General features: G+C 41.3%; 1 protein-coding gene across 1 annotated transcript; it reads right to left on the bottom strand.

Moving 5' to 3' along the window:
- Positions 1-11,673: 11,673 nt before the first annotated feature.
- Positions 11,674-14,553, bottom strand: LOC122177680 (E3 SUMO-protein ligase RanBP2-like). The gene is made up of 3 exons (XM_042867314.1): positions 14,250-14,553; positions 13,762-14,096; positions 11,674-12,249 (listed from the first exon to the last, which is right to left on the bottom strand). The coding sequence occupies exons 1-3, from the start codon at positions 14,365-14,367 to the stop codon at positions 11,944-11,946; spliced, it is 759 nt and encodes a 252-aa protein (XP_042723248.1). The 5' UTR covers positions 14,368-14,553; the 3' UTR covers positions 11,674-11,943.
- Positions 14,554-14,754: the final 201 nt, after the last annotated feature.

The raw sequence follows: 14,754 nt of genomic DNA on the forward strand, positions 1-14,754 counted from the left end.
CAATACATCCATAACAGCCTTCTCAGCTTTCAAGCTTATGATCTTCTAAACCAAAATAGTAACAGACAAATACATCAAAGCACACTAGTTTTGAAACATTATTCATAATTTAATGGATAATAAGATAAAATCCAGGACATAAGTAACTGAAACCTATGGAACACATTATTATTGAGAAAATAATAATCCTGAACAGGCTATATCTGCTTTGCTAGGCCTTATATCCAGGGCTTGAGAAGCCTGTATATATATATATACATATATATATATATACATATATATATATATATTTATATATATGTATAAAATAATATTATATGTATATATATATAAATCTCTGGGAAAGAGAAATTGCATGTAAATCAATAAGTGAGATGTAGTGACCCTGAGTAGGAGACCACTTGACATCCAGGAGTCAATGGTCAGCATAACAGCTAACCCAAGTATGCCCAGGCCTGTGCTTTGCTGCACACACGGTGTATTTTTCAGGCCAGCATAGTGCCCAACATATCCTTTGGTCATAGAATAAACATGGTGAAGTCTGCTGGCAACTCCTACTTGGTAAGGGTTCACACCACCTGCATGGTCTTGTCTTTGTATAAAAAGGCAGCAAGTTCTTGTGAAAACATGCTTAATTAATTGAGTTCTGTTCTTATAAGCAAATTATATAACACCTTGAATTACCAAAAAGGAGGAACTTCTCTTCATGGACAGGACGTGCACTGCATGCCCCAGGGAAAATACATCTAGGCTTGACATGATGCTTCACAAATGCAAGGCTCCCAGAATCTGAAGAGACTTGAGATTTACTCACTCCCTGTGGTCTTCTTCATATTCTAGCTTATTAAAACAACTATTTTATTGGGTCATTTACTGTCAGGTTGTCCTTAGTGAGATCCAGGAAGAACCCTACAAAATTTCTCCATCTCTTACATCAGCCTCCTTCCCAGTGAAGAATGGTTACCATTTGTGACAATTTCTGGGTGTGGAAAAAAATATGCTTATGCTTTATCTTATACTTAGACAAATGGTTTTGCTCTGACAGGAGAGGAAAACAAGTATATTGTAGGCAGAATATATCTGATAGATGAGAGAGAAGGGGAGAGGAGGAGGAAAGCATGGCAAATTAATTAAAAAACACACACAATATAAAACTCAAACATTTTTAGCAGCAGACTTTATTCTCTCAGTTAACAGCCTGTGTTCCTCCAATACAATCTATTCTTACTGTAACCAATTAACTCATGAATAAAATTAAAAGTTACATTTTCTAATTTTTAGTAGATATATAATGTTCCACTGTTTAATGTCTTGATTTTTTCACCTTGCCCAATTCTAACCTTACCCATTTTTTATGCTACCGTCACTTTTTCCTGTTGGAAGATGTATTTTGTTGTGCCACTTTACGAGTGTCCTTACACATCTCTGCCTTACAAACTGACATTCCAACTACAACAAAATGGAACAATGAATTATAATTAACTTGTTAACTACAAAAGAAGCAGATACAGGTAAGAAAACAAACATTTCTAGATAGTTGAAACGAGATTCTACTGTCCTTAGTGATTTGTCCAAGTTCTTTTTCCACAGAGTCTCATCTCATCGTGCAACTGAAAGGATCAAAAAGTATTCAAATATTTGTAGAGTCAATTTTTTTTTTTTTTTTTTTAACTTAAACATCACCCTGAAATCATTTGATGTTGTTGCTGAGCAGCTAAGTGATTAAAAGTTCAATCTTTTCCTTCTCAGTGTGGATGGTGATAGAAACATCATCATCCACTTCCTCAACAAATCACAGCCTCACAGAATGGCTGAGGCTGGCAGGGCCCTCTGGGTCCATCTACTCCAATCCCAAATTCAGTGTGGACACCCAGAGCAGTGTGCCTGTGACCATACCCAGGTGGCCTCTGGACATCTCCGAAAAGGAGAATCCACAGCCCTTGGGCAACACATGCCAGAATAATTAAAATAGCACGAGCTCTTTAATCTGTAGCTTAACTGTTCAGTTTACAGGGGAAGAATAAGCCCTGTGAGGTATAGAGGAACTACATATTTGACTGCTTTTCATGAAGACGTGACACAGAAATGAAGAGTAAATTGCAAGAACTTTCTGAAGCCTTGGAAATGAGAGAAAGTCTTGTTCTTTGTAGAACTATGCAGTAAGCAATCATGCTACCAAAGCATTTTTTTTTGTATGTGTGAGAAAATAAGATGAGGCAAACTGTAAAAGAAACATACTCTATGGATAGAAGAAGGAATATCCTGATTATCATGGAAGCCCTCTATGACAACTTCAGTTTGCACAAAAGAAAAAAAAAATATTTCACAGAGGTTAGGAAGCAGTCAATTTTTACCATACTTAGGAGCATCAGAACTGTAATTTACTGACCAAGCAATGGTCAAAATTGTTTAGATGGCAATTTGCTTGTCACCATTTAGGCCAGATTTAACAGCCACATGAGGAGAAAATTTTAACTCTATTACTGCGAACCATTGTCTCAGCCTGCCTTTAAGGACAGAGAAACTACTGCTTTAATTAACACCTGGAAAAATAACTGAAAATATTGGATAGTCAGGAAAGAAGACATAAACATTCTACTCTTTACTTAATAGAGTCAGCAGAACAATTCAGCACAAGGTGAATTCTATTAGACTATAAAATACTTCATTTCCCTCCAATCTCTAGATATATTTTAGAGTTAAAATAATATGACAAACTGACATTTGAGGATTTCAAGTACTTTAAAGCAACAAGCATCAGAGCTGGCAAATACCTGGTGGCTTAAGATACCTACCAACAAGTTAAACGGCAAGTTGTGCAGTTAGCATCATTAAATTACTGACTCTCTTTTATGTTGCTCAAAGATGTTTCTTTCTCCTTTAGAGCTTGTTCTCGTTTCTGGAGCTGGAACCTGTGTTGAACTTCCTCTGTATCAAGGGGAAAATGTTGAAATGGGTTCGAAATCCATTAAATTTTTAACTTAATACTGAATTTCCCCTTCAGATACGATTAGGTTTTGTTTTTAATTGTGGTGTTACATAATAGCTGACTAATTAAAAGCATCCTAATGGCCATCTGTGTTCAGCTTCCTCTCACGCTAACACAAACAACTTTGATTTGTGGCAGGATTGCTCGGTTTCCTAAAATACAAAATGCAACTCTACATGGCTGCTCACATAGAAACCTAAGACAACTGAAAGTAGGCTTTTGCTTCCAAAACTTTTGGTTAATGCTATTAGCTGGAAGAAAAAAACAGTCTAATGCCCTGAACACCAAACTACTATACTGTTCCTTCAGTTAGTGGGAAGCATCCCTGAGAAAGTTGTGAAGGAAAAGGAAAGAGACACAGTTATTTTTATCTTGTGTGGTGTGTTGGAAATATCCAAATAATTTATCAGGATGGTAACTGATAAAGTTTGTGTTAAAGCCAGACGTATAACTTTCTATCAGTTAATATTGTTTGACCCTTAGGTCCAGTTTTATTGAATTTAATCTCTGCATCCATTTGTTCTAATAAGTCTTGCCAGAGTAACAGTTGTGGAGAACCTGGCACGTTCAAGGATTTACGTATTCCTACTTGTTTTCTCAGCCTATATTTAATTGATCCCCAAAGGTAAGCTGTCTCTTGTTGGGCAGTAGCTCCTACTACTGTTGCAAAATCATCTACAGGTGGTAAGAGGCACCCATATCCACCAGAAAATAAACCTCTTTATCCTGCTTCCCTAGCTGCAGTTTAACCAGTGAATTTGATAGGGTAAACTTCCCATCATTCAGCTTTTGCAATCAGAGACAGTTCCCTCCTGCTCAGCTTGGTACACCTTTTTTGCCAATGTCTCATTTCCCTGCAGTTTGCACACTGCTTTTTGTCTACTGGGAGCAGAACTCTCCTAGAGCCCTACCAGGTCCTGCTCTGGTGCAGCAGGTACTATTCTTCCCAATTTTTTTTGGTCACCATCCCTGTTTCTATACATTCTCCAAGCCCCCTCCCCCTCCTTAATTTATCCAGGTCCCTTAGTTCCGCTTCCTTTAATCTGCATGTCACTGGGAGAAAATAAAGACATTCTCACTCTGATTAGCAAAATAACTTGGGAGATGTAAACAAGTTCAGCAGACATGGAGGGAGAAAAATGAAAGATTGTAACTATTCATGCCAGACAGACCCTATCAACATAATCACGAGATGTCTAGCTTGTACCCCTGGCATGGGTGTGAGCAGATGCTATGAAGAGCATTGGCAATCCCTGCCAAACCTGAGGTGGCTTGGCAGAGGTGAGTGGCAAGGAGCCTTGGGTTCATGTGTGACAAAGGAGCAGACGGCGGATTGCCAAACGGAGGAGTTCATCACTTATACATGGAACCCGCTTTACATTGCCCTGACCGGGAACAGCCAGGGGAGACAACCTGCACAGAAGGAGGTGAGTGCCAACATTGGGCTGCTCATACAGGAATGGTTCCACGGCAAGCTGGGAGCAGGGCGCGGTGGGCAGCAGATCGCTGAGCAGCGGAGTACTGTGCTGAGATGGGGGCCCCTGATGGCTTCTTTCTCGTCAGGGGGAGCGAGACATTTGTTGGGGACTACATTCTGTCCTTCTGGCACAGTGAGAAGGTGCAGCATTGCCGCATCCACTGGTGGCAGGACTCCAGCATCCACGGTTTCTTTTTGACTGACAACCAAGTATTTGGCAGCCTCTACGATCTCATCACCAACTACTGGGAGATGGCACTGAGGTACAACAGACTTGAGGCTGACAGAGCCGGTGTCTTGGTCCAACACTCACAGCAACATAGACTGGGTACTGTGGGACGGCACACGAGGGACAAACCCAGCTCCAGCACCCTCTCTTTCAGGGCAGGATGGAAGACCCAGCACTGCCACATGCAGCAAGAGGGTCACACTTAATAAGGCACTTGACCAAGTGCATATTGTTCATGTTCATCACACACCATACAAGTTTTTGTTCTGCACTAACAACGGAGTCTGTGTCTAATTGCCACAGGTAAACCTGGATCTTATTTGCCTTCCTTAACCTGTGTCTTTCCCAAACCTTTTCATTTCACAAACTTTATAAAAAACTACTAACATTGTTCTGCCTCCCTCTTCCAGAGGTTTCCAGGGCTAACACCAGGATATCGGATTTCCTAGGTCTCTGCAGATAAAGGCTTATTCTCACTTCCAATGTTCAGTCCTTTCTCCATTTGCAAGTAACACTTTGTTTTCAGCAGGAGTCTCTGGCCCCCAGCTCTCTCTCTCTCTCTCTCAGAGTTCTGCTTACAAGCTGTGTGGGGGGCAGTGCAGGGGATGCATTCTTCTGCCACTGCCTATCTACTTTGGCTACAACAGATCACAGACTTTAACATCCCTAACTCACTGTTTTTCCTTTACCTTTTTTCTGCTTTGTCTTTCACATTTCCACTATTCATACCCTCAATTACACTTCCACGTACCATTAACAACTATGCTTCCATCCACCAACAACTACTCCTCCATGTACCATCAAAACAGTTTGTCCTACTCCCTTTCAGAACCTACAAATCAAACAACACAGTTCTTCACTTTCCACAAACACCCAGCACTTGGTTTCACAATTAGAATACTCAATTATAAAAACAGGTCCTGCTACTTCATATATGCTCCCGGTTTCTTATTTGATATTCTGTCTCACCGCAATGTCTCTCCTGTGAGACAAAATACGACCCAGAGATCATTTTTGGTATCTTTCTAGACACCCCTTGTCCCATAACAGCTTCTTAGATAACACTTTCACGCCATAAACATATAACACACAAAGACAGTGACAATAATCAGTACAATACTTTATAATATATATAATAATCAGACAATAATTTATGCTCAGGATCCCTCCTCTCCAATTCCCCACAGAACCCAGACTTTCTTCTCTATTCCTTTCCCACACTTGCATAGCTGATTGCCTAATCACGCCTCTTTCTTCTCCAGTAAACAACATATCCATGATAACATCATTTCCATCCATGAGTAGAAATCAGGCTCTATAAATTGATCTAATTGTTCTGCTACTCTTATAAGATCCTCAATTAAGGAATTCATTTCCTTCTTGGAATTCCTAACCTTTCTGCTTGTAAAAGGGGAAGGCATCAGCATATCTTGTTTCCTCTAGACCTAAGAGGACTGACCTAAGAGGACTTCCTTAACAGGATATATTGAAGTATTAATAAGGTTAGTGTTAGAGGAAGGAAAATTCTCCAGGTCCCATCTACATTGTTCTGCCTGCATTACAAACAGTGTGGCCAGAAGGAGCAGAGTTCATCATCCCCCTCTACTCAGCTCTGGTGAGGCTGCACCTCAAGTGCTGTGTTCAGTTTTGGGCCCCTCACTACAGGAAAGACATTGAGGCCCTGGAGCGTGTCCAGAGAAGGGCAACAAAACTGGTGAGGGGTCTGGAGCACAAGTCTTATGAGGAGAGGCTGAAGGAGCTGGGATTGTTCAGTCTGGAGAAGAGGAGGCTCAGAGGAGACCTCATTGCACTCTACAACTTCCTGAAGGGAGGTTGTGGTGAAGAGGGGTTTGGCCTCTTCTCCCAGGCAACGAGCAGGACACGGGGAAATGGCCTCAAGTTGTACCAGAGGAGGTTTAGGTTAGACATAAGGAAGAAGTTTTTCTCTCAGAGTGGTCAGGCACTGGAATGGCTGCCCAGGGAGGTGGTGGAGTCGCCGTCCCTGGCAGTGTTCAAGGGGTGAATGGATGAGGAGCTGTGAGATATGGTTTAGTGCTTGTGGTAGCAGTGGTGATGGGAGGACAGTTGGACTAAATGATCTTGTAGGTCGTTTACAATCTTGTGATTCTGATTCTATGATTCTATAATTCTCTCAATAGTTAAGAACGTGCACTCTCTTCTAGGACCTTGCACAGGATCAGCAGCATGGCCACTCCCTGCCTTTGCAGAGACCGCAGCTGCTTGCATTACTTTAGAACTTCAAGGGGGGTGAAAGCTATCTAAGGGATCCCATTTATGATCTTTCTGCTTCTCTCATTTCTCTTTTGAACTTTGACTCTTTCTTATGAGGAACTGATTTACTTTTTGCTCCCATTAAACGGCATAAGCCAATTCTGTTTCAGAGAAAGGAATCTTACTGTTTACACACAAATTCAAAGTCCGACAAACCCAATCTCTGTCAGACTCACATTTTGGTCAAAATGTGTTTCCATGTAGTGGCTCTTTAGGCTATGTCTGTACACAGTATTTAAACATCTTTTTCCTGTTCCTGTCCTTAGCTTTGGGATTATTTTTCCAATTCTGGAGCTTTTTCTCCTAAGGAGCTATCTCTAGGCATGATTCCAGGGACCCTTTTCCCGTGTTCTCAGAAGCTCCATCTCTGGCCGTGTCCCTCTCGGGGGCAACAGAACCACAGATTGGGACTCGCACTTTCTTCGCACTTAATGTGTGTCTCAGTCACACACACCGAGAGTCTCAACTGACCGCCAAGGCAAGAATTAAATTCCCTTACCTTGGTCCATGCACAAAGTTACCAGGTCGCAATGGCCAACACCAGTGTCTACCTGCTCCTTGGCTTTCTCAGAGTCCGTCCTTTATGTAACAGTCTCGGTTTCCTCTCGGCCATCCCAAGGAATCTCCTCACCACCCAGACAGGACCGCTAAAATCAGCGGGGTGCACCTATCCTGCCCAGGGCAGCGAAGGGGACTCCCCAGGAGGTGATAATGATCCCGGACGAGCCCCCAAATTGTTGGAAATATCCAAATAATTTATCAGGACAGCATCTCTGATAAAGCAGATTTTATTCGCAATTGCAGTGGCAGGCCTCCTGCAAGCAGGAGTGCGCTCAGAAAGCAGCATAACATCTCTTATGTCCTGTTACTCGACACTTATCTCTTTCTCCCCTGCTTCCTCATTGCCTGAGTACTTCAGGTTCACAATCTTCCTGACGCTCAACTAAACACAGATACTGGCTAAACAAAACTTTTTGCTAGCTAAGCATATATCGCTATTTAGTTAACTTCTCACATTTGCTCATTCAACACTCGGTCATTGTTTCCAGACATCTGTTCGTCCTTGCATAGAGATAAGCTTGGGAGGAGGATAGGGGAGTATCCTGATGCCTGCTTGTTGCATCCCAACCTACCCACAGAGCAAGGCAATCTAGCCTTGTGTAGAGGCCTTGGCTTCTTTGATGTTTGTTAAAGTCTGTTTTTCTTTTGCTGAGATTCTCTTATCCAAACAAAATAGCCCTACAGTATGCTTTCTAGTCCATAACACTACACCTATATTATTTGGAACATTTAATAATTATTGCAGTTTTGCAAGCAAGAATTAATCACACAATTCAGCAACTATACTTCTAAAGTATGTTACTAACATATATGGTATTTCTACTTTTTCTCATCAGCTATTTCTAAGGACAAGTTCCAAAATACAAACAGATTGTGCTCTACTTCTTCAGATCAATTCCCCCTTTTTAATATCTAATGCAGAAACGACATTCCATTCCTACAGGTGCAAAAAACAGTCCTAGCAGGAAAGCTAGCAGAAGCATAGAGATTGTTACAGAACAAAACCAATACAGCATACAGGAAGTTCTTCTGTTAGCAGCCTAGGCCTGTTAGCTAATGAACTGTTGAAATTTGCAATCAGCACAAAAGTAAAGGCAGATAGGAGAGTCTTCACAGGAGGCCAAGAATGCAAGCGCTGTTGAATGCCTACAGTCAGGACAACAGCCAAATGAGATGATGAGATGCCATCTACAGAGAAGAAAAATACACTTTATATCAAAAATACAGTCTGAGATAAGTATTAATTATTGATCTAAAATAGTGCTAATCTATTTTCCAATCCTCTTGCCATGGGCAGGGACACCTTCCACTAAATCACGTTGTCCCAAACCCTATCCTTATGTGACCATCAATGGTTCCAGGGAAGGGGCATGTACAACTCTCTGGGTTACTTGCATCAGTATCTAAACACTCTCATAGAAAGAAAATTCTTCCTAATATCTAATCTAAATTGACTCTCTTTTAATTTCTTGTCCTGTCATTACTCCATGCCTTGATAGAGTCCCTCCCACATTTTTCTGCAGTGCCTTCTCCAGGCTGAACAACCCCCTCTCCTTGTCTTTCTTATGCTGCCCTATTGGTGAGAAGCTGAAGTCACCTAAAGCAGGTTCTCTACTGTAGGTTACACAGGGAAGGGTCCAGGTAGATTTTGAGCATCTCTAGAGATGACACAACCTCAATGGAAAATAAATAAATTAAAAAAGATCAGTCTTAAAATAGTTTTTTATGATTTTAGTTGCATGCTGTTGCATCTCTCTGCTATGCTTTAAGTGATCAACTGTAAGAAAAAACAAAAAGCATAGGAAAAACAAAACCAGTGTTTTTTTCTCCTGCAAACATTAAGCGAGTTTCAGAACTGACAGCCTTTGGACACTGCCAGCATTTGCCTCCTGGAACTGAGATGTGAGGGATCTCTGTCTGTTTTCAGACAGATGAGCTTCCTAATCCACTGTGCAGTGGCACCAGTGCTTACATTGCCCGAGTCATGGCAACAGAAGGATCAATGCAGTTCAGGCACTCACAGTAACGCAACAAACCCTTGCAATCTCTGGCACAAAGTACCATTGCTTTACTTTGGCACAGAAAAGGATTGTAATGTATCATACAGGACTGGATGCTGTGGCTCAGAGCATCGCAGGGGCAGGAGAAACAACTGAGGAAGAAACGGGTAGACCGGAGGCCTTCATTTAAACAGTCAAGCTGCAGCAGAAGCGTATCCATTAAGTACATGACGGGCTGCAAAGATGCAAAATGAAACTAACTGGCAGACAAGAGGCAAGCTGTAAAGCACACTAGTGCCTACCAAAACAACCAGAATCCTAACCTCGTTTGTCCAGGCAATGTCCCTTTCTTCTGGTGAACACCAGCTCCGGTTTACTCTGTGCTAAGAAGTGCCTCCTAGAGCTCAGCTAAAGGTTTACTTACTGTTCCCTCATGTACTCCCAGTTTGGCATAGCTAATGAGAAGCAATGCAGACTTCTCACTTTCTGTGTCACTAAAACACAAAGACTGTGGCAGCAGTTCACAGGTGGCAGCTCAATATAATCAAAATACAACTTTTCTTTCTTAAGATACCATTTTACAGTTTAATGCCTACGCAAGTGGTGCTCCTTCAACCGAGGAAAAAGGCACTCTTTCTATCCTTAAGAAAAGTTACATACGTTGAACTTCTATATTCTTAACTTACATAGTAATGGTAAATTGATTATTTTGAAAAGAATACTGATAAGTCATAGAAGCATAGAATTGCTCAGGTTGGAAAAGACCTTAAAGATCATGGAGTCCAACCACAAGGTAACCATCCTACCCTAACTAACAACCCTCCGCTAAATCATGTCCCTGAGCACCGCATCCAAATGGTTTTTAAACACATCCAGGGATGGTGACTCCACCACCTCCCTGGGGAGCCAATTCCAGTGCTTAACAATCCTTTCTGTACAGAAGTGTTTCCTGATATCCAACCTAAACTTACTCCTGGTGCAACTTGAGGCCATTTCCCCTCATCCTGTTGCCAGTGAGAAGAGCCCAGCCCCGCTCTCTCTGTAAGCACCTGGAAGAGAGCAATAAGGTCTCCCCTCAGCCTCCTCTTCTCCAGACTGAACAGCCCCAGTTCCTTCAGTCTCTCCTCATAGGCCGTATTCTCCAAGCCCCTCACCAGCCTTGTTGCCCTTCTTCGGACCTGCTCCAGCACCTCAATGTCCTTTCTGTACTGAGGTGCCCAAAACTGAACACAGTACTTGAGGTGGGGCCTCACCAGTGCCAAGTCCAGGGGCAGGATGACTTCCCTGGTCCTGCTCACCACACCATTCCTGATACAAGCCAGGATGCTGTTGGGTTTCTTGGCCATCTGGACACACTCCTGGCTCATATTCAGCCGACTGTCCATCAGTACACCAAGCTCCCTTTCTGTCAGGAAGCTTTCCAGCCACTCCTCCCCAATCCTGTAGGGTTGCCCAGGGTTGTTGTGACCAAAGTGCAGGACCCGACACTTGGCCCTATTGAAACTCATACAGTTAACCTTGGCTCAACCCCTAGTCCTGGCATTAAGTTGTAAAGTTAAAAAAAAAAAAAAAAAAATTATTCATGCAATTTTACCACTGAGACACAAAATTTTTAAAGACAGAACACAGTTGTGCAATGCCAAAGTCTGCCACAGGAGACAGAGCTGATAAACGCATTGAGAAGACAGCCACAAGTGCCCTCTGTCATAGTTACAGCAGCAAGTTATACTATAGCTGTTGAAATAACATTCAGAGTTCATTAGAGAGTTGTCACTAAACTGTACAAGTCACTTGAAAGTCTTGAAACTGAGGCCTGAAAGTAAATTTCACTAGCAAATAACAGTGAAATTCTGTGTCCAAGAATGCATGTAGGAACTATTCTTATCCTTCAATTATTGAGGTGTTAGAGACTGAACAGTACAAACTGCAGTCACCTGACTAGCTACCTTGACTTGCTTTCTGTTGGGAGTAAGAATTACATTTCAAAGGCCTTTGGTTTACTGGCCAGCACTTATAGCATCTTCAGTTTGCATATTCAAAGGAAAGATGTACAGGAACATGAAGCCAGACCATGCAAGACTTTGTTCTGTTTCTAAACAAGCCAAAAGTGAGGACAAGACAATTATTTTAACAAGACTAAGATTTAATTTTTAAAATTTGACATTCAATACAAATGTCAGGATAACACAAATACACCTGAAATATGCCAGTGTCTGAACTTTATTTAACATGCAAAAAAAAAAAAACAAACAATTTGAACACAAAAAAACTATAAGCTGTAATTTTACATTTATACATCAGAAGTGTCCATTTTTAAGAAGTTGAAATAATTAGTTAATAACATCTAAATACCAATTCATACCACTAGAACATCTGTATACTCAAAGCCATAATTCTATGTTTGCCCACAGTCTGTAATGACAACTCTTCCATTCACTAGCCCTTTAGGAGAACCAAAGGATTCAATCTTTTTCACGACATCCATTCCATCCTTCACGAATCCAAATACCACGTGTTTAAAGTCCAAGTGTTCTGCTTTTTTGAGCGTTATGAAGAACTGAGAGTTGTTCGTATCCCTGCCCCTATTTGCCATTGACAGCAAGCCAGGACCAGTATGTTTCACTTCAAAATTCTCATCTTCAAATGCTTCTCCATAAATTGATCGTCCACCTGTTCCATCATGGTTTGTTATATCACCTCCCTTTGGAAAAAAGAACAAGTGGACAGAATTATTTTACAAGTCCCAAAACATCAACTAATAACGTTCTCTTTCAGTAAGACAGAATTCCATTTGGAAGAACATGAGTGAACCTCAACATTACTTTTCAGGGGCACCACATTTACTTGGCTATAGGGCACCTCAGCTTCATCAGCTTTGATCATGGTAACAAAACATTAGCATGAAGTTTCTCATTTTTACCGAGCGCAGCATTTTACCTTCCTGCTCCACACCCCTACACTACTCTTTCACAGTCTGCTTTCTACATCATTTTGCCCTTCCATCTGGCACCTGTATTATCTCACTGAGGCACAAAGACTCCTGATCACTGCCTGTTCAGGACAGCAGCTATAGGTAGTGAGCAGTGTTTTTGCCCTTGCACATGGTAGCAAGTTTTTGGCTTGTGATTATTTGACTATGTGCACAAAGGTGACCATGTACAATATTTTAAGAAAATTCTGAAAGGCAAGAAATCTGGAGGGAAGTCTGGGCAGAGCAAACGTGGATAACAGCTCACATTTTGTCTGCATGAACAGTCTATAGCATGCTTTCAAGAAAGTTACTTACAGCATGTAGAATAACCCAAAACAAGATTACATCCTAAATGAACAAGCAAAGCTCCTTTGCTCCTCAGAAAGGCAAAAATAAAGAAAAGAGCAGTAACAGGCATGCTTCAGATTCAGGTAATATCTAATCAAGAGTGGACAGTTTTTTAATTCTGGTGACAAGTTATTTGCATAATACTATAATTCTGAGTTAAAAAGCACACGCTCTGTCTTCAAAAATGTAGTGATATGCAAAAGCGTTAGTATAGCATGTAAGAGGTTGGTCTACTTTATCTGTTTCAAGTCGTTATAATTCACATTAAATTAGTTGTGAGAATATTAGGAAAAGAAGAGAAGGTATATATGAACAGAGATCAATCTTCCATGCCTTCAGAATTTACAAAAGACTTGCTAATGCTAACATGCAAAACCAGTGCTGTCTGCATGGGTTTCACACACAAAGCAAGCTGATACTCTGAGTGGGAAATCTGAGTAATTTAAGGACAAAGCCTATCATACATGACATGATATCTACAGCATTCCTTTGGCTGAGATGTGAGTGTCTAAAATAACTGAAGTATTAATTTCACAGTGGGGGTTACATAAAATACAAAGCGTACTTCCAAAAGTCAATAGAAGCCTGACAAGTAGGTGCTGTTAGCACGTGAGCATATGATAGTTTCTCTTCTGTAGAAAGGAAGGCTGAACGTTAGTTTTGGAAAGCCTTGATTTCCTTGCAACTTCTATCCCTTGTCCATGCTAAGAAATTTCTTCTTTATTTTTTTCCCCCCTATTAACATAGCAGCACTAAGAAACTCTAAAGCATTTGGCTTAGGGCAGCACAAGCTGCTTGTGCCATTCCTTATCTCCTAGTTTGCAGCACTGTTAGCAAAGATGGGTTTCAATCTCTCAATGGTTTGAGAGAATGAATTCTTCACATTAAGCTTACCTGACATATGAAGTCACTAACTATTCTGTGAAACGTGGTATTCTTGAATCCAAAGCCTTTCTCCCCTGTGCACAGGGCCCTGAAGTTTTCAGCTGTTCGAGGGACAACATTTGAGAACAGCTCCATGGTTATGCGTCCTAAAGGTTCATCGTTGGCAGAAACGTTGAAATACACAACAGGGTTGGTGTCCTTTGACAGCTCTGCTGCCAGAGAGAGGTGGCCCTTCTGTAGCTCTGACAAGCTTTGCTGGCATTCTTCAAATCTCCTCTTGAAAGAATTAGCCAGTTCTTGAACCTTAAATCTGACTGCAAATTGTTCCACTTTCACTTCACCATCTGAAAAACAAATCCAAGAAGAGATTTCCTTAGCTCTACTCACTGTAGCCACAGATCAGTAGCTTTTGTTCTCTAGAATTTCCAGGGTAAAACAAAGCCCAACAAACTGCAGAAGATACTGAAAAAACTGTAGAAACCACTCAACCAACTCACCAGCATAATCTGTAGCTGTCCAAATTAAAACATTGTTTGATGTATCAGAGGGCACTAAGTTCATTTCTTTGGTGATGACATGGTTTGCACACACTTTCAGAACTTGGTCCCTTCTCATAAGGATCCTGTAATATTTCTTCTGCGTATGGAAAAGGATCTTAAGCTCTCCAACACCACGCTCCTTCCACTGAGTAGCATCTCTGTCCCACCTGTAAAGTTTTGCTCTCTCTTTGAAGAGAATTTCTTCATCTTCTTCTCCAGACTTTACCTCCACCTAAAACACAGCACAGTACTGTGTGACTTCTCCAGACGGCGTCACCAAGAACACTGTTACAATTCTGACATCAGGTAATGCTACATTATCCAGTGTTTTCCTTTCTAAAGTGGTTTTGTACCCACAGCTCTACAGACACTCATCAAGCACTGAAGTGAATGCAAAGCCTTGCCTTCTCTAAATATAAGACCCGACCAATTGCAGTGTTTGAAATTCATTTTAGCAATGCAA

Source organism: Lagopus leucura, unplaced genomic scaffold (genome assembly GCF_019238085.1).
Source record: "Lagopus leucura isolate 7727_CA_CO unplaced genomic scaffold, USGS_WTPT01 Super-Scaffold_100001, whole genome shotgun sequence".
Classification (NCBI taxonomy): domain Eukaryota; kingdom Metazoa; phylum Chordata; class Aves; order Galliformes; family Phasianidae; genus Lagopus; species Lagopus leucura.

Bases quoted from the DNA above. Each gene is read 5' to 3' on its own strand.
- LOC122177680 (XM_042867314.1), bottom strand. From the start codon at position 14,367: ATGAGAAGGGACCAAGTTCTGAAAGTGTGTGCAAACCATGTCATCACC. The intron at 14,097-14,249 runs GTGAGTTGGTTG...TTTGTTTTTCAG, and splicing joins GACAGCTACAGATTATGCTG to ATGGTGAAGTGAAAGTGGAA. The intron at 12,250-13,761 runs GTAAGCTTAATG...TTTTTTCCAAAG, and splicing joins TTAGTGACTTCATATGTCAG to GGAGGTGATATAACAAACCA.